General features: G+C 36.7%; 1 protein-coding gene across 23 annotated transcripts in view; it reads left to right on the top strand.

Moving 5' to 3' along the window:
* The window catches only part of CADPS (calcium dependent secretion activator), a 624,105-nt gene that overhangs the window by 587,310 nt on the left and 17,056 nt on the right, over positions 1-19,739 (top strand). For all 23 annotated transcript variants that reach the window (XM_077451917.1, XM_077451920.1, XM_077451911.1 and 20 more), the window contains one exon: positions 16,106-16,210. In XM_077451917.1, the coding sequence (XP_077308043.1) occupies positions 16,106-16,210 (105 nt within the window). The remainder of the gene's footprint in view (positions 1-16,105; positions 16,211-19,739) is intronic.

The raw sequence follows: 19,739 nt of genomic DNA, 5'->3' as shown, positions 1-19,739 counted from the left end.
GCATTTTGCAGCCACTTTTCTGTCTTCACACTGGGGATTCCTGACAGGCAGGGAGAGGGGGGGGAGAGAAGATAGCACATTGCATGGCAAGCCCTACCCCGAAAATAAGTCCTACTGTGTTTTTGGTTTCCAAAATGAATATAAGACCCAAGCTTATTTTCAGGGAAACACGGTATATATAATTTCTCCTGGACAATTGCAATATAATAGGCTACATATAACAGAAAAGAGTGCTGCGCTGCTAAATACTAGTGAACTATAATAAGCTACCACCAATCTGGGAGCATTATCCCAGATAGCGGGAATAGATTATACTTTCCCTCCCTTTGTTATTTTGGAGTCGTTAAGTCCCTCCCCATCAAAACAAGCACACATACAGATTTGTGTAATTTATTTTTTTATAAAATCCTAATACAGGTTAATTTTACCCTAGTGGCCACTGGTGCATGGGTAAACTCACCCCTGTTCTGTAGTAACATGTTTAAAGCAGTTGTATGCCCTGAAAAAAGAAAAAAACTGTAAGGCAAAGGAATAATGAGCTAGTATGCACCAAATACTAGCTTATTATGAAATACTTACCTTAGAATGAGGCGCCCGCACCGCCTCCCGGTCACCGCTGAGGGAGCTGACATGTTCCCTTTGCATTTCTTCTGTGTTCATGGTGCTGTGCTGTGAGTGGCCAAGGCCATAATGACATCACTTGCGCGTCCTCGTTGGAGTCCTCTTTCCGGCAAGGTACAGCAGCATCTGCCAGACCTTCAGAAAACATGCACCACTGATATCAGAGGCTGCATGCAAGGTGAATATTTCCTAAACCATACAGGTTTAGGAGATATACCTTTTACCTACAGGTAAGCCTTATTATAGTGAATACAAAATCATTTATGGCAAGGAAAAATGCATTTTAAATATTTGATTTTACCTGAATTTTTTTAAGCTGGTGACATGGTTTCCTTACAGTATGTTCCATTTTCTTAAGATTGTTTTGCTACTGTAGTGATGCATCCCTCTAATAGTCTATTACCCACTTTATAAATAGTGTTAGTGTCTTTAGATTCTGGAGACCCTGACACGGTACATATAGTGCAATAGACCAAGTCACTGAAGTGATTTTCATTGTATAATTGTAGGACAGTACAGTAAATGTGATCTGAAATCTGTATATTCAGCACCATGCTAAAGTGTTCGTTCTAAAGGCAGAAGTTTTTTTGTTTTACCATAATACATTCTATTAGACATGTGCACACTGAAATACTTCGGAATTTCAGTTTCATCTGAAAAATAAATTTATTTCGTTACTTGTTACTTACTTATTTTGTTTTGTTTAAAAATGCATTCGTTTGAAAATCCGAATTAATTAAGTTCAAATCTGTCAATTGAAGGCTTATGGTGTCTGTCGAATGTTCTAAGAAGATTCGATGAAGCAGCTAAACTGTACGATGCTACGATTGTACATTTCCGGTCGAATGCTCCGTCCACAAGCTATAGTAGAATTCTAATCTTGTTTGACTAGTAATAATAATAATTAATCATTATTACTAGTCAAACGACATTAGAATTCTTCTATAGTCTATGGGCAGAGCATTTGACCGTAAATGTCCACTCCGCGATCATATGTTTTTAGCTGCTTCGTCGAATCTTCATAGTTACATAGTAGGTGAGGTTGAAAAAAGACACAAGTCCATCAAGTCCAACCTATGTGTGTGATTATATGTCAGTATTACATTTTATATCCCTGTATGTTGCAGTCGTTCAGGTGCTTATCTAATAGTTTCTTCAAACTATCAATACCCCTCGCTGAGACCACCGCCTGTTGAAGGGAATTCCACATCCTTGCCGCTCTTATAGTAAAGAACCCTCTTCGTAGCTTAAGGTTAAACCTCTTTTCTTCTCATTTTAATGAGTGGCCACGAGTCTTGTTGAACTCCCTTCTGCGAAAAAGTTTTTATCCCAATTGTGGGGTCACCAGTATGGTATTTGTATATTAAAATCATATCCCCTCTCAAGCGTCTCTTCTCCAGAGAGAATAAGTTCAGTCCTTGCAACCTTTCCTCAGAACTAATATCCTCCAGACCCTTTATTAGCTTTGTTGCCCTTCTTTGTACTCGCTCCATTTCCAGTACATCCTTCCCGAGGACTGGTGCCCAGAACTGGACAGCATACTCTAGGTGCGGCCAGACCAGAGTCTTGTAGAGTGGAAGAATTATCATTTTATCTCTGGAATTAATCCCCTTTTTAATGCATATTTGTTTTAAAGTAAGATATTGCCTACTAAATACTTGTCCTGCCCCTTTAAAGTCCCGCTGAGGCACCCTTTTCGCATCTACCATTAACTGGGATGTGGGTCAGGCCATTTCCAGCACTTACCCCCCTCCTTTTTAATGCATGCCAATATTCTGTTTGCTTTGTTAGCAGCAGCTTGGCATTGCATGCCCCTGCTGAGCCTATCATCTACTAGGACCTCCAGATCCTTTTCCATCCTAGATTCCCCAAGAGGTTCTCCACCCAGTGTATAGATTGCATTCATATTTTTGCCACCCAAATGTATTATTTTACATTTTTCTACATTGAACCTCATTTGCCATGTAGTTGCCCACCCCATTAATTTGTTCAGATCTTTTTGTCAAGTTTCCACATCCTGCGGAGAAGTTATTGCTGCTTAGCTTAGTATCATCCGCAAATACAGAGATTGAACTGTTTACCCTCATCCTCCAGGTCATTTATGAACAAATTAAACAGGATTGGTCCCAGCACAGAACCCTGGGGGACCCCACTACCCACCCCTGACCATTCCGAATACTCCCCATTTATCACCACCCTCTGAACTCGCCCTTGCAGCCAGTCTTCAATCCATGTACTCACCCTATGGTCCATTCCAAGGGACCGTATTTTGTACAGTAAATCTTTATGAGGAACGGTGTCAAATGCTTTTGCAAAATCCAGATATACCACGTCTACGGGCCTTCCTTTATCTAGAGGGCAACTCACCTCCTCATAAAAGGTTAATAGATTGTTTTGGCAAGAACGATTCTTCATGAATCCATGCTGATTACTGCTAATGATACTGTTCTCATTACTAAAATCTTCTATATAGTCCCTTATCATCCCCTCCAAGAGTTTACATACTATTGATGTTAGGCTAACTGGTCTGTATTTCCCAAGGATGTATTTTGGGCCCTTTTTAAATATTGGTGCTACATTGGCTTTTCTCCAATCAGCTGGTACCATTCCAGGTCGGTAGACTGTCAGTAAAAATTAGGAACAATGGTCTGGCAATTACTTGACTAAGTTCCCTAAGTACCCTCGGGTGCAAGCCATCTAGTCCCGGTGATTTATTAATGTTGTTTCCCAAGTCTAATTTTAATTCTGTCCTCTGTTAACCATGGAGGTGCTTCCTGTGATGCGTCATGAAGATAAACACTGCAGTTTTGGTTACTGAAGCCCCCTAAATTCCCTCGTGAAGACCGAGGAGAAGAATAAATTCAATACCTTCGCCATCTCTCCATCTTTTGTAACCAGATGTTCTTCCTCATTCTTTATGGAGCCAATAAGGTCTGTCTTCCCTTTTTACATAAAGAATTTCTTGGGATTTCTTTTGCTCTGCTCTGCTATGTGTCTTTCATGTTCTATCTTCACCGTCCTTATTGCACCCTTACATTTCTTGTTGCATTCTTTATAAAGTCTGAATGCTGATGATGATACCTCAACCTTTTTTGAAGGCCTTCCCCTTTGCTTTTATATGCATTTTTACATTGGAGTTAAGCCATCCAGGACTTTTTTTTCGCTCTTTTAAATTTATTACCCAATGGGATGCATTGGCTAATTCCATTATTTAATATGCTCTTAAAGCAAACCCATCTCTCCTTTGTGTTCTTTGTTCCTAAGATTTTATCCCAATTTATGCCTTCTAGCAAGGTTCATAGTTTAGGGAAGTTGGCTCGTTTGAAATTCAGTGTCTTTGTATTCCCCTTATGTTTTCTATTTGTGTAATTTATACTGAAGCCAATTGACCTGTGATTGCTGTTACCTAAATTGCCTCTTATGTCCACATCCGTGATCAGGTCTGTATTGTTGGTAATCAGTAGATCCAGTAATGCTTTATTTCTAGTTGGTCCGTCTACCATCTGACCCATACGTTTTTCACCTTAACACATTCTATGCATTAAGGTGAAAAACCTTCTGTTCTGCAAAACAGGGGGGGCTTTCCATAGGGGCCTTTCTATGGGGGCACTTGCCGAATAGGAGGAATCTGGAATGCCAGCGGGAGACCCCAGAAGAAGATGATCGGGGCTACTCTGTGCAAAACCATTGCACAGAGCAGGTAAGTATAACATGTTTGTTGTTTTAATAAAAAAAAAAAAAAACTTTAGTGATGCTTTAAATCTGAATTCCAGGTATATATTTATTTGCATAGTTACATTACTCCAACTTGGATCAATTTAAGTATGCATATATTAAACCTGGCTGATCTCTGTGTAAGTCTATCCCTGTAGTAACCCCTGCTACTAAAGTGATCCTCAATGTCTTTCAGGTCCCGTGCTGAGGATCTGCCCTGCTGTGTAGTAACCACAGGGAGTCACTTACTGAATATGGGTGCCATTCACAGAATGCTTTGCATTATCCTTATTGGATGCAAAGCCTTCACTGATTGGATGAGGTGGAAAGGCAGGGCACCTTGTTAAATTAGAGAATGTCTTATAATCATTGAGAAAAATACCAGACATTCTTTGAATGGCAACCATGCCGGATTTGGGATCCAGAAGTCTGCGAAGATCACTGTAGTAGTGGCGGTCACTGCTTCCACAGGGATTGGCCAGGTGTGGAATATGCATACAGTACTTACATTGATCCAAGCTGGACCAATGTAACTAGGGGGAAATACCAATACCTGGAATTCAACTTTAACCAATGCTGATGGTCAAACATCTCTATAAGAAATGTTTTAATCTATTTATTCTTTATGCTACTTCTCCACACTCACCTTTTCATTAAGGTATATCCATGGACCTTGAATAGGCCCAGGCATGTTTTTATCTGCTTTTTTCATTATACCTGCCTCCACCATCTTCAGAAAAAGAACACATAACATCCATTACCTCAATGGTGCAAAATCACCGTATCCACAGCTTCACCCATTCTACACTCCAGTAAGGAAGGATTAACATTGCAGAAAGACACCGTGAAATTCCACTTCTATTAACTGTTATACATTTTGACTTTTGTATGGTTATAGAAGTAAATAGAAGTAAATCCTTCCTTGTTCTTCCATTTATCAACAAACTGTGAACATTCTGTTACTAATTACTGTGTCTTCATACCATTGTATTCATTTGCTTTTAATAAAAACTATTGAACAACCATTTAAAAAAAAAAAAAAAAAAAAAAACTCACAGAGGTTATAACCCTTTCACACACTATTTTCCATACTAAATTTTGTCTCTAGGAACCAAATGCATTAATATTAACTCACAGCAAAGCAGTAAATGGGGCCTAAAGCAAACATTTTGTGTGGATTGTGGAAGAATTACAGACTCTTTCAGGGTTTTTTAAATGTTGTTCAGTAGCTCTTATTGAAAGAAAATAAATAGGATGGCGTGTAGACACTGTAATAAGTAATAGAATTTTCACATATGTTGTTAAATGGAAGAACAAGGAAGGATTTACAAATACACTTATACAAAAGGAAACATGTATGACGTGTATAATCTGCATTCCATTAATAAAGGAATAACATTACAGAAATTTACTATGAGATACATCTACTCACTGTTATACATTTTCTGTAGGTATATTTGTAAACCCTTCCTTGTTCTCTTACTAATTACTGTGTCTACATGTAATTATATTCATTTTCTTTCCATTAAATGTCTTAAACAACTATTAAACAAAATGAAATCTCACAAAGATTGTAACCCTTTTATATTCCAAATAAAATTTCGTCATTAGGGCCAATTTGGATCTTTGTGACATGTTTATGCGTAATTTTAACGCACATTAACGTGTTGGATTATGGCAGCCCATTCATATTAAATGGGCTGCCAACAGAACTTGCTTATAATTGCATATGAAATATAAATTAAATACTACTCAATCAGTTTAATCTGTATATTGTTTCTTTTTGAAGACCTTTCATTCTCTGCTTCATTGACCATAAATGTACTACAAAAAAATGTAAGACATTTACACATGATAATTATATATATATATATATATATATGTGTGTGTGTGCATGTATATATATATATGTGTGTGTGTGTGTATATATATATATATATATATATATATATATATATATATACATATATATATATATATATATATATATATACATGCACACACACATATATATATGTACAGGCATACCCCACTTTTAAGTACACAATGGGGTTTATTTACTAAAGTCGGAAAGTGCAAAATCAGGCTCACTTCTGCATAGAAACCAATGAGCTTCCAGGTTTTATTACCAACGCTTAATTGAACAAGCTGGGGTTAGAAGCTTAATGGTGAGTCTGATTTTCCACGTTCCTGCTTTAGTAAATAAATCTCATTGTATACTTAAAAGTGGGGCACGCCTGTATGTATATATATATATATATATATATATATATATATATATATATATATATATATATATATATATATATATATATATATACTTATTTATTTTTTATCGTTACTTATTAGACAGTTGTTGCCACTGTGATCAAAGTTTTTGGAGGTGATTTTCTAGATGCTTTTCATAGGTGTAGCACGAACGTGCAAAAACAAACTAACCAAAGTAAAATTCTAGTATTTATGAAGTCAGGCTGTAAAAATAACTTTTTTTAAAAATTTACTTAATTTATTTCATTTTTGGCAGAAAGAAAGAAAAGTTACAGCTTATCACTTAAATATTTGAAAACAGACCCATATTTCTCAGCTACAAAGAGTCTGGCCATGAGAAGTTTTCCCTGCTATTATCTGTCTCAGTTTTAAATAGATTTGAAATGCTTGGATTGGCTGGTGCAGTGAAGCCCAGGCTACTAGCAGAGGTCACTCGTGTGAGTTACTATGGAAATTGAGTAGTGTCACCAATAGTTGTGTTCTCATGAGCATTAAAGCACATAATAATAGACAAACAAGAGTGGTTAAAGCAAGCAGGTAGGATTACTTTGTCCTTTTGTCAGAAGTATAAAATGTCTTGTCGTCAGTTTTAAAGACTTCTCAACCCCTAGATCCACCCTGCAGTCGCCTGCTGAGCCATTTTCAAGGCTTAATCTCCTGCCCTTAACAAGGCGCTGTTTGCTAATTTGAGGCCAATGTGTATTTTCACTAATAAATAAAGTAGGAGATTTAACAGTCTAAAAGTAAACAAACATCGCATCGTTAAACCAAAAAAAAAAAATGTATCCTTTTGTTTTGAAAAAAATATATATTAACACGGACCCCGCCGTTGTGTAGGAGGTTTTAGAATAATAAGAAAAATACTTCCTCAGACATCCCCATCAGAACTTCCCTTGTAAAACTTGTCACTTCAGATTGCCATCAGCTCCTACAACAATAATGATTTCATGCTTATTGCTAATTGCAAGCACAGCTGAGGCTCAGCAGGACGCTCTTGCACAGTCTCAGGCCTTTATACAAGCTTCAATCTGTTGTGTAGCACTTGTTCACATACAAAAAAAAAAAAAACGAAAAAAAAAAAAAAACTACCAGCAAAGGCAGAAAGAGGCAGAGTCCTAGGTTTCTTGTAATCCCTCTGCTTCCCTGCTGATAACCCAGCCCTATGAGCATTCCTGGTTTTGTCCACCCCTTTAGAAAAGCTGAAGGGACCTTAATCTACAAGTATATAAGCTCCTGAATGAAAAAAAAATACAACTGCTTCAGGTGCATTAAGCCTCAACGCTGCATCTGGTTTGCACGATTTTGTTTGCAGCACCCCTGGGGTAAGCTGCTGCTTCCTGAAAAATACGAGTGTGAACCGCGGGTTCATGGCAAAGAGCAAGGAGGTCATGTTTCGATTGAGACCTAACAAAATGAAGTGAAGGGGGTTTTGCAGATGTTATGTGGGTATGTGTAATGACACCACCTCCTTAGGAGTAGAGGTTCTCAGTGCGGATAATACAAAAATGTGCCACAGTCAGCATGCTACTCGAAGATTTATTCATATCAATATTTGTAATTTATATATTCAGAGACAAGTATGTTATGTGTGTTATGTATCATAGCACGCTCTTCCCCTGCTGGTAATGAATATCCGGTAGCAACCTGAAAACTGAAAGATCCAGTAGATGTACTTTTTTTTATTTTAATCTGTAGTTACTTAACCTCTTACATTATGGTGGGAAACCAGCATTAGCCAGTATTAGAAACATGGAGTGATACCAGATAAAAGCAAGTGGTCCATCAAATGTGAACTTTTGGTTTTTGTTTATTTTTTTATTTTTTTTTTGGACTGAGAATAGACTTATGATTATCCCAAGTAAGCATTCACTTTGTTTTAGTAAAATAATACTTTCTAAGATTCCTCTTGAACTTATACTATTTTCAGATCCCCATGTTTTTGAGTTTGACTTTATATGGAACATGCTGATTTTCTGAAGCTCATTCGTACCCTTAATGTATTTAGAGATTTCAGTTATGTAGTCCCATTCCTTTGCTTCTTTGAAACATTACATTTTAAAGCAGGTCTTGCAGCAAAGTGCTAGTTTTAATGTCCAGTCCCAGTGAAAATCATAGGGGTTGATTTACTAAAGGCAAATAGACTGTGCACTTTGCAAAGGGAAATTGCTCCAAAGTAAATAAATTAGGTAAAGCATAACTTTGCAAATAATACCCAATCATGTGCAAGGAAAATAAAAAAAACAGCATTTTTGCTTGCACATGATTGGATGATGGAAGTCAGTAGAGTTTCTGCTCATTTACTAAGCCATGGAGCAAAGTGCATTTGCCTTTAGTATATCAACCCCATGGTCTCATAGTACTTTTGAAATGTAGCTGTAACAAAAAAATATTCAACTATATACAGACCTTACCCCCTTCTTCTGCCTGAGTGATGAGGTGAAAGAGACATAGGGATTGATTTACTAAGGACTAGTTCACACTATTACGGGTTTGCAGCCCGTGTTTGCGTGGGCACGGCAGCCCATTAAATTCCCATGCTTGTGTTTCCCACAGATATAAGGTTCATGCATAATTTTAGAAACACAGCAGCCGGGAAATTGCATGGTGCTTTTGCATCATGCGATTTCCCTGTGGTTCCCGCACTCACAAATGCTGTGGTTTGAGATGCATGAGGATGCCATTAAGAATGTATGGCAGCCCCGCACATTTTTTAAAAGTAGCGCATTTTGACTGCATGTGCAGGAATCACTGCTTTTCCCGCTCCTGCAACCACTCACAATAGTGTGAACCAGGCCTAGAGTGCAACATCAGGTGCAGCTGTGCATGGTAGTCAGTCAGTTTCTAACTTCAGTATATTCAATTAAGCTTTCACAAAAAAAAAAAACTGGAAGCTGGTTGGTTTCTCTGTAGAGCTGTACCATATTTTGCACACTCCAGTTTTGGTACATCCCCCCAATTTGTTCCTTCTGACAAGATCCTGGGCAATGCAGAGCAGCCCAAATCTCTTGAAAGGTATATACGCCACTGGTAGCCTTTGTGCCACTGTGCTTATCTCTTCTACGGAGATCTGTCCCCAAGAAATTGTATCATAGTTTTTGATGGAGCTCTAGATACCTACCCCAAGCTCTGATGAAGGGGGATTATCTGGTCATTGGCTACTGCTTGTCTACCTACCTTTAATTCATAGTTAAGTATAAAGCCTAATGAACAGTTGATGTGATAATGCGGTGTTCCGCCTCTTTTTGCTCTCACGTCAGGTGGCACCAACTCGGTGGGGTTGTCCACCCACTTTGTGTTCTTGAGCAGCTGAAGTTAAGCAAACAAAAGCTACTTTCAACCAACAAATGATGAAAGCTATTAATCATGTCCAGCACCTCAAGTTGATCTTGCTTTTGAATTCGTACAAGATTTGGGGTACTCACCATTCTCCAGGTATCTTGCCAGAAGGCTAGTGATGTCACAGCCTGAAATGAGGAAGAAAGGGGTAAGGTAAGTATGTAGAGTAATTTAACTTTATTCTTTACAGGTACGGTACATTTATGAAGTGCTATTAGCGATTTTTACAGTGGCCTGGATCTAATAAGCAAACCTTGCATTTTATTGCACTCTTTTGGCTTTAATTTCCTCAGGTCTCTTCTAGTATGTTTCCCCCCCTACTTATTATGGTTGTAAAAATGCATATGGTCAATTATGACCAGGAAAAACGTAGTAATTCCTAAATGCTATATTAGATAACAGATGTACGGGGAAACGTTGAAATCATCCGTGTCATAGTTTTTGCAAATTAAGTTCTCCTTAAAATTGAACTTAAGAAGACCATAGATAATAGTAGGAGGCTGTTGGTGAGTTTTTATTTAATTGTTTGCCTATTTTGACTAAGTATGAATTTTTATTCTGCGTCCAGCCATTGAACTAGCTCAATCTTGAGAACAGCAGCTGGCCCATGAAAGAAAAATGTTTAATTTTTCCACATTGCATTGTGGTATGATGAAACCAGATAACAAGTTTGTCAATGCATATTGCATTTGCATTTGAAATATATTGGTGTTGTAACAATCTTATCTTACAAGGCGACTTCATATTTAGGGACAGCAGGGAAACTGCTATTTAATTTAAGGTGCTACTTATATTTTTTTAATCTTTCAGTCTTAAGAGGTTACATGCCCACCCTACTCCCAACAGAGATGTATTGTTGTAAGAAATAAATTTGTAGGGTGCGGTGTCATACATCTTTTTACTTAAGTTTATAGAACAAATAGAATTTCAAATACAACCTTGCCTAAAAGAAAACATAGGTGTCTCTTTTATAAAACGTCATCAACTTCAGGGGAACACTTTTCTGCATGGATCTGTCCAGTTCCACTGCACGTTCATTGGGATTGATTTACTAAAAGCAAATAGGATGTTCACCTTGCAAGTGCAGTTGCTGTAGAGCTCAGTAAATGAAGGAAAGCTCTGCTGACTTCCATCACCCAATCATATACAAGCAAAATGTTTTTTGGTTTTTTCTTCCTTGCATGTGAAGCTTCACCTCATGTACTAAGCACTGGTGCAACTGCACTTGGAAAGCGTACAGTCTATTTGCCTTTAGTAATAAACCCCCCTTGATTTCCATCAGGAACATTCTAATACATTTAAATGTGAACTTGTATGAATGCCAGTAAATACTAACCAATTGAAGTAACATGTAGTCTGGAAAAAGATGAAGAATGTACATTAAATTCTCTAAACTATGCAAATCCTGATTATAAATGGTGGAAATATTATAGCACCAAACATAAATCTACAAATCACTTCGGGTATGAGCAGCAATGGATGTCTTCTAATTAAATTATTTTCAATGTGAACTGAGGTTGAAAATAAATAGCACAAAAACTGGTAGATAAACAACATTAGATAATGAGTGAATTAAAGCATTTACTACTTTACTCCATAAATAGGCCCATTAGAATGATGCTTAAAGCCCACTTCTGGGGTAATGACCCCTAGTCATTCATGGACTTGCTTCTAAAGCAGACTTTTTACTCATCCAGTTTTGTCCTCTGTATTCCATGCAAGTACCTCATTTGGTTGTGAAGTCTGATGATCCAGTGTGTCAGTCTGTGCCTGCACCAACTGGTCCTCTCATTGTGATGTCATCTGCTCCACAGTCTGCTGGAATCTGAGATGACCACACTGCTGTACAGCCATTGGCAAATGTCCATGTCCCACAAGCAGCAAAGTGGAGACCTAAAAAAGACCTTCCTAATCTGCAATAAGGAAGTAGGAATGGTTGAGACCCTTGGTGTCAGATGATCATGGACTTTGCAAAAAAATTATGGGCTTTAAAAAAAAAGATTCCGGTGAGTAATTAGAGGGGGATGGTGATTACTGTGATCTCTATGAGAGGTAATAAATGGCTGTAAGTTCTACACTTACACATTACTTGTATAGTACACATGTACGTAAGGTTTGACATTAAAGGGAATTTCAGGAGTAGAGTACTTTCACTTTACTGAGTATAACAGATGTATAACAGATGCCATTTTACTGAATGTGTTATATTCAAGGATCTAGATGATAAATGTTTCTTTATTCAGCAAAAATATCCTAATTATAGGGTTTTTGTAATTAAAAAAAAAAAAAAAGCATTTGCTTTCATCACATGTGTTGACAATCCTACAAAGTCCCACGACTGTGGATGTGAATTGAAGCTAAAAATGTAACTTTGTAAAATTCAATACCCCAGTTTGGCATTTCTTGAGTAAATTGGAATGGATAATAAAAAACGAATGTGCACATAGTTTTATATCTACTTAATATTAAGAATAGTCAGAATTGAAGATGTTTCAAACCATCTTATGGTGTGGCCAAAGTTAGCGGTGGGGAGGAGTGCATATTAAGAATGTTAAGAGAATAAAATGTCTTACTGTGATCAACATAATTTGTTAATGGATGCCAGAAGCAATTACCAAAGATATAAATGGAGGATTTATGCTTGTAGTTAAACACCTGCTCCAGTCTAGAAGCATTGACAGAGGATGAACTTTGACTAATGGCTAAATACTTCGCTACTACATAACAAATGTCAGATTATATTATGACCCTTTTCATAGTTACTACTTGGTAAGAAAAAATGAATGTGGTAATGCCTGATTCCCTCCCTTACACCTTACTAACTCAGCCCTGAAGGGGGACACTTCAGTTTGATAGAAGGATCCTGTCATCGGCTTAAGTGAACTGATTTCAGAGAAACCTTGCAGACGTCTTATTCTCAAACATGCTAAACTTAAAGGAAAACTAAACTCTGTCTGAACACCACAAACTAAAAACAACATTTAATTAATTTTTAATATGCAAAGTCAATTCAATAATCCATTGATCACTGAATGCTTTATAATGTACAGAAATTACTCTTGTAAACACCTCAGAGTGTTTCTCCCCATGGCAAAATTGAATAAGGGCCGATGATTCTTCTAGCATTCTCTTCCTTGAATCCACCCATTATTACTGTGATGGTTGCAGGCAGACAGAGGATCCAGTTTCCTGTGCCCACTGATTGGTGATCCACCTGTGGCTGCTGGATGTTCCAATTTGCACTGGCTGGACAATATCTTTGCCAAGGGTCAGATGTGCAGGCTGGAGGACATACTGAAACTGAAAAAGCAATTCCTCAAGTATGCAAAGTTGTCTTGTGAGAAAAAAATGCTAGTAAAGATTCCTGGGATATGATGATGATATCCCAGAAGTCTGCAGGATGGACTGGGTAGCATCATGTGGAAGGTGGAAGTAACTTTTGAAATGTCAACAAAAGCTTTACATCGGCAACAAAGTATAGGCTCCTATCTATTTGCAAAGTTTAGTAAAATACGTATTATAAATAGGTAATGTTGATGGAGAGAATAAAGTTCTACTTTAAAGTGTTAGCCTTGGCAGAACCAATAACCAAAGTACAGAATACTCTGCATCTTAAAGTAACTGTAAAATGATAATGAATGATATTGGCAACATAGGTGTCTGCTTGAATGATAGATATCTTGATAATCTTGGATAATTATTGAATAATTGTTTGCAGAACCTTAAACATGACCTCAACCATAAGGTTCAGAATACTCTGCATCATAAATAAGCTGTATGGGATTTAGTTTGCTAAAGCACTATGCATCCCAAACAATTTTTTATCTTTTTGCATGTCAGTACTACACTTCCTGTCTACATGCACTTGCTCCAGCAGCAACTGGATGTGTTAATTCGGGACAAGCTTCCTGATTGTGATCATACTTACACAGTGGCCATCACTATGGCTGCTTTTCATCTTCTCGGGAAATGCATGCACAGTGTGACATCACAGGAGAGCAGTTGGAAGAACAGGACAAGGCATTGTCACTTCATAACAGATAGTGCCTGAACAAGAACTTTCCTCACTGGATTATTAGGCATTATTTTAATGTAAACTTTAGATTAAAATGTATTGAAAAGGTCTTTTAACATTAAAGTCTAATTAGTCACTTGGCACTTAAATCGGAACTTCACCCAGAATGGGAAGTTGTTTGCATCCTCACCCCCCCCCTGCCATATTTGGCACTTTTTGGTGGGATGGGGGAGCGGGTACCTGGTTTTGACAGGTACCCACTCCCACTTCCGGTCAGATGCATCATGGTGATCTGAGCCAAAAGTTGCCCCCCCCCCTTTCCCGGCAGTCTTCTGGGACAAATCACAGGTCCTAGAAGACTATGGGACAGTAGGGCAGTAGGAAACCGGATGTGAAACAGCAAGGCTTCACTTCCTGTTTCCCTTACTTGAGATGCCAGCACCTACAATTGAAGCCGATTGAAGAATTGGCTTGGGTAAGGACATTGCTGGATCCCTGCACAGGCAAGTGTCCTTATAGTAAAGGTCAGCAGCTACAGTATTTTTGGGGGGAAGCCTGGAGCTCCTCTTTAAGGAACTGCTTCATAAGCCCTAAAAGTCAAAGTATCTGACTATCTATATCTTGTAGAGTATGTCCAATTAAAGAATCCATATTTATAAGAACGTACAGTGATCATGTCTAGCTTAAAGATATCCATAGGCTTTGTAGGGTATACAAGCATGATTTAATCACTCAGATTAAAACATTTTTAGAGTGAAACAAAATGCTTCATGAAATTGTACACTTAGCAATAGGAATATGGTAGGGACATCGACTGAAAAAATTGATTATTTCATGAATAACTACCATAAAAAATATTATTCAATCGTTTATTTATTTTGTCTACATTTTTACAGCTGTCCATATATTTTTGACAGCTGCCAACAAATTGAGAAAGGTGGGTAAGGCATAGAAAGGACATTGCTGGTCCTGGGCAGCTGTACAAGGCTCTTTAACCTGTCCATTAGTCATTTCACTTTGAGATTGACAACTTGACAGACTGGCTTGTATACATAAACATGAGATCCTCATGCAATCTGCCCAAGAATGCCTTGATTAGGCGACTAATATCTTATGGGCTTCTTAAGTAATAAAATCCCAAAGTTACCTTTAACTTTAGCTGTTAAGTTACAATTTTTTTAGCTCATGATCTGAAGATCTAGTTTGCCATAGAGCTGTTTATTAAACCTACAACATTTAGCTAAATAATTTTCACAATAGAAATGAATTCATTGTTTGTATGTTCACTTGGGCTTTTTCTTCAGTGTGTTTATCAGCAAGGGTAGAATTTTTATATCAGCCAAAATAATGGAGGTATGTTATCAATGTGTAATAGATATGAACGTATGCATAATGATTAACTATATGGCTGTTGTGAATGTTGCTAAGTGGAAAGAAAATATGAATCTGTAAGCAGTATTTTAGAAGTGTATTGCTCTGGAGACATCTTGCTCTGCAGGGGTGGCAGTCTGCAATGACACAGCTTCAAGCAGTTTTCACAGGCAAGAAGCAAAATTAACCCTCTTAGAGGGAAAAAAAAATATTTCGACAGCTTGATCAAAGCTCATTTGTATGTGTATGTGTTCTGTTAATATTCTTGTCATTTAAAGCAAATTGATAACACATTAGATATGCAAACCACACTTATTCTATCACAGGTTTTACCTTGCACACCAAAATAAGAAAACACATAGCTTCTAACTTTCAACATATATATATTTTTAGGATATACTAAAGACTGGTGGTTTCTTATTAGACAATTGTCTTTAAATGTCATTATTTTTTAAATGAGGTAAGTGGACTTAATTCAAATGGCACATGACATTTTCACAGTTTGAATATTTTACCTTGGACAATCACTGATTTTTTTTTAAATAAAAAATGTATTTTTATTTTTTATTACTATATTATTTTATTTTCTATTACTTAATTTTATTTAATATATATATATATATATATATATATATATATATATATATATATATATATATATATCTTTAATTTAAAAAATCCATCTAAGAATTGTAGGTTCAGTTGTCCTTTTTACTTCTAATATTAAGCTCTTGTTGCTTTTCTTACTGCGTGTCTGGAGAATTTTTATCTGTTTTTCAGCAATGGTACACCAGTTCAATGAATGTTGTTTGCACCTGGCTGACTGACCGTATGGATCTACAGCTTCATATTTATCAGCTGAAAACCCTCATTAGGATGGTCAAGGTATGTGTATTTTTTGGTACCCTGCTTCTGTATTAATAGCTTTCTTATTCATTTCCAAATGTCTACTATTTGGAGACCTTTAAATTGTTAATATAAAGGTGATGCTTAGCATGAAAGGCAATGGGTGTTAACAAGGATAAACAAATGTCATGGTGAAAATAGAAGGTTTAGATTTTGTAAATTTAAATTTTTTTCATGTACATTAATTTAATATTTGATTTAAAAAAATACATTACAGAAATTAATATGGAAAAAATGTCCTAATATACTGCATGAAAATATTTGAATTCCATCAGCTAATTTTTAAGTTTTGCATTTTCATTTTATTGCAGCATGTTTTAAATAGCTGGTGATGCAGTTTTCAATCACTAAAATGCTTCCGTATCTTTTAGTGATGCAAATATATCTTCGCAGCATGTTTTAATGTATTCTGGGATCATTAAACAAAATGCAAATTGATATTGTTCTCATAATTAACTGAAGTAGTTTCTCTTACAATGGGTGTTTATACTGAACAATAAGAGATCACTAAGGTGAGATCACATACCCGGAAAGTATATTTTTATTCCTGTGTATGTGTGTCTTGGACTAATGATAATTATTTCAGTGTGAAATCACAGTGGCTTACCATGAAATAAGATTGAGGGGAGCTTAGGTTAATTTAATATAATTCATTGTTGTTGTTTTTTTTTTTCTATGTGTTTTTTACTCTCAGACCTATTTTAAGAATTTAACATGTACAAAATATTTTTATCTTGAAACCAATAAAAAAAACATGCAGCATTGTGTTTATGTTTAATTTAAAGCAGACTTCTCAAGGCAATTATAATTCTATATATTTTTTACTTTATTAAAATAAATACATGGAACCTTTTTAGCTTGGAAGTGAGTAGCCAATTTGAATCAGTCATTGAAATATCTTATGCAAGGGGTTTGAAACATACAGTATGAACTAATAACAAAGACACCTTGTTTAGTAAACTTAGATTGCATGAGATTATTATTTTTTTTACTTAATGAAAAATAAGGCCTTAGTTTAAAAAATATATATTTACCAATGGGCCTTTATTATCAATCTAATGTAGTGCATTCTACAAAAAGTAGTGTGTTATCTTGCTGAGCTGCATAAAAGTCACCTTTTTAGCATTTTACACAATTTAGGATTTTACTATTGTTTTTATTACTTTTTAATTACAAATTGTTAGTAGAATCCAGTTTTCTGCAATGTTAGCTTAAGAGCCTGCAATCTATATTTATATTTAAGTCAGATATTGGGTATTGTTAAAGGCAATCTTGATTGCTGTGCAGTATATTTACAGATCCCTAAAAAAAATTAATGCATACATATTTGTTGATTGTAACGGAATGCTGGCATCTTAAATATGATTTATGATAACTTTGTTAACCTGTGCAACAAGCATGTAGTATGGAATCCACCTATACATTGTAATATTACAATGGCATTATAAGATGCATATCAAGGCTTTCTGAACCAGGTTAAAATACCCAACCTTTTACTAAACTGGTTTCCAAATATCCAGACTTTGCTATGTATCTAAGGCTATAAGATTAGTATACATTACATTTGGTAAAAGTGGCTACTCATTTTCATATTAAAATCTTTCACATTTGCCAGAAGTAAAGATGTATGTTTTTATGGTGTACGAGTATAACCATTTTATTTCAAAAAGACTCTGTTCAATCAAATGCCTCAAGTAATTAGACAATTATTAATCATATTTTACACCAAGTCTAAAGTTCGCCTTACATGCGCAGAGTAGGCTAATTTACACTGTCCTATGTCAAGTCAAGTCAGTGACATTTGCGATGCACAGGTGTATTTATAGAGTGGATGTTGAAAACCAATAATGGATAGTATACTGTGAAAAGTACTGTACATGCATGCCCGATTTGGCCCATGTGCAATGCCATTTTACAAAATAGGTATTTAGTATCTGAGCACATTTGCCAAAAGTGTCTTCAAAGTCAAGGCAGCCCAATATAATATAGGCAGAAGATAACTGGAATGATGTTGAGAAATAATAATAATGCAGGGGTTTCTTAAAAGGTCTATGCACACCAGTGCATTATTTACTCTATTACTTTTGAACTCAATTTACTATAACCTGTTATGGAGTTTAACTAGCATGTGCAGACTGGGTATGTAGAATGTAGAACACATTAGGGTGAATACACAGTTTAGGGTGTAAAGCCCCTTGCTGATCCCTGCTGAGCAGACGGATGACACATTCCCGCTCTCCTCTATGGGGGAATCATATGGAAATGGACTGAATGAAACGGATGGAAGATAAGACCACCATCCGTCTGTATTTGGGGAACAGGATCAGATGGTGGTTGGTGTCAGCAAACATGTGTCCACTGACATCCGTCGCTCCATAGAAGAGACTGGAGGGTCCGATCAGGTCCACCTGAAAAACTCACAGGTGGACCTGATTGGACAGCCTGTGTGAAAGGGTTCTAAGTCCTGTTGCAACGCCACTAAATAAAAAATAAACAAAGTTAGTGGTTGTTTAATATTTTTGAAAAACCCAGAAGAAGGGCATGCTTAGAGAACCAAGGAAACACTGGACTACCCCTCAAGGTGATTATGCCTCGTCTTATTACTTTGTCCTAAATCCAAACCTTCTTGGCAATAGCAGTGAGACATGGCTTCCAAGGTGAAGAGAACCCACATTTCCCCTTCACAGTTGCTCTCAAGTATTTGCAGCAGATTGTTGTCATTTGGAGACAATCTCCTTACTGCTTAGCCCTCTTGCTGCCCACAGGGCTTACCGGGGACATGAGTTTCTTGGTGAGAATTAGTCATTATTAGACAGGAAAATATTATTTGCTGTTTTAGGCCACAAAACCCAAGGTCACCCTTTAGCTTAAATTAGGCTTTGACATGAGGTTATCCTATTGGTGTTGCTATCCAACGGTATTTTAATTATGTTGTAGGTGATCTGGTTACTGGGCCAGCAGTTTCTACACCACAGAGGATCACACTGTTGCTTTGGTTTGTAATATACTAGAGTATAAATATGAACAGAAGAGTCACACCACTGCTCAATAGTCCAGATATAGTTTTATTCAAAAAAGATCAGACAAAAAATCAAAAGGGTAGCCAACATGTTTCGGGGGTCCAAAAACACCCCCTTCATCAAGGTTTGGCATAGAAGACAAGATATAGGATTGATAATTAACTGGAACTTGGGTGGTATTTTCACAGCTGTGAGGATCGGCACAAATCTTGTCAGCAGCTGGTTTAGCAGCCTAAACCAGCTGCTGACTTTCTCTGCATTGAACTGAATGAGCAACCTGTCTCACTTGAGCAAATTATTCACAACACAGCACAGAATGTACTCAGAGCTAGGAGACTGCTGGCAGTAGATCAGAAAACAGACCTTCTGTTCAGTAAAGGTAACCCATTATATTTGCCTTTTTTTTGGAGGCTGCTGAGACAAAATAATGACGTAGTTATAAAAAAGAAAACCAGGAATTTCTCCATTGCGCATCTAATAGTAGACAA

Source organism: Lithobates pipiens, unplaced genomic scaffold, assembly GCF_037356315.1.
Source record: "Lithobates pipiens isolate NorthernLeopardFrog02 unplaced genomic scaffold, aLitPip1_a1.2 Scaffold_23, whole genome shotgun sequence".
NCBI classification, from domain to species: domain Eukaryota; kingdom Metazoa; phylum Chordata; class Amphibia; order Anura; family Ranidae; genus Lithobates; species Lithobates pipiens.
Note: the sequence above shows the minus strand (reverse complement) of the source record. Positions and strands in the feature narration are given on the sequence as shown.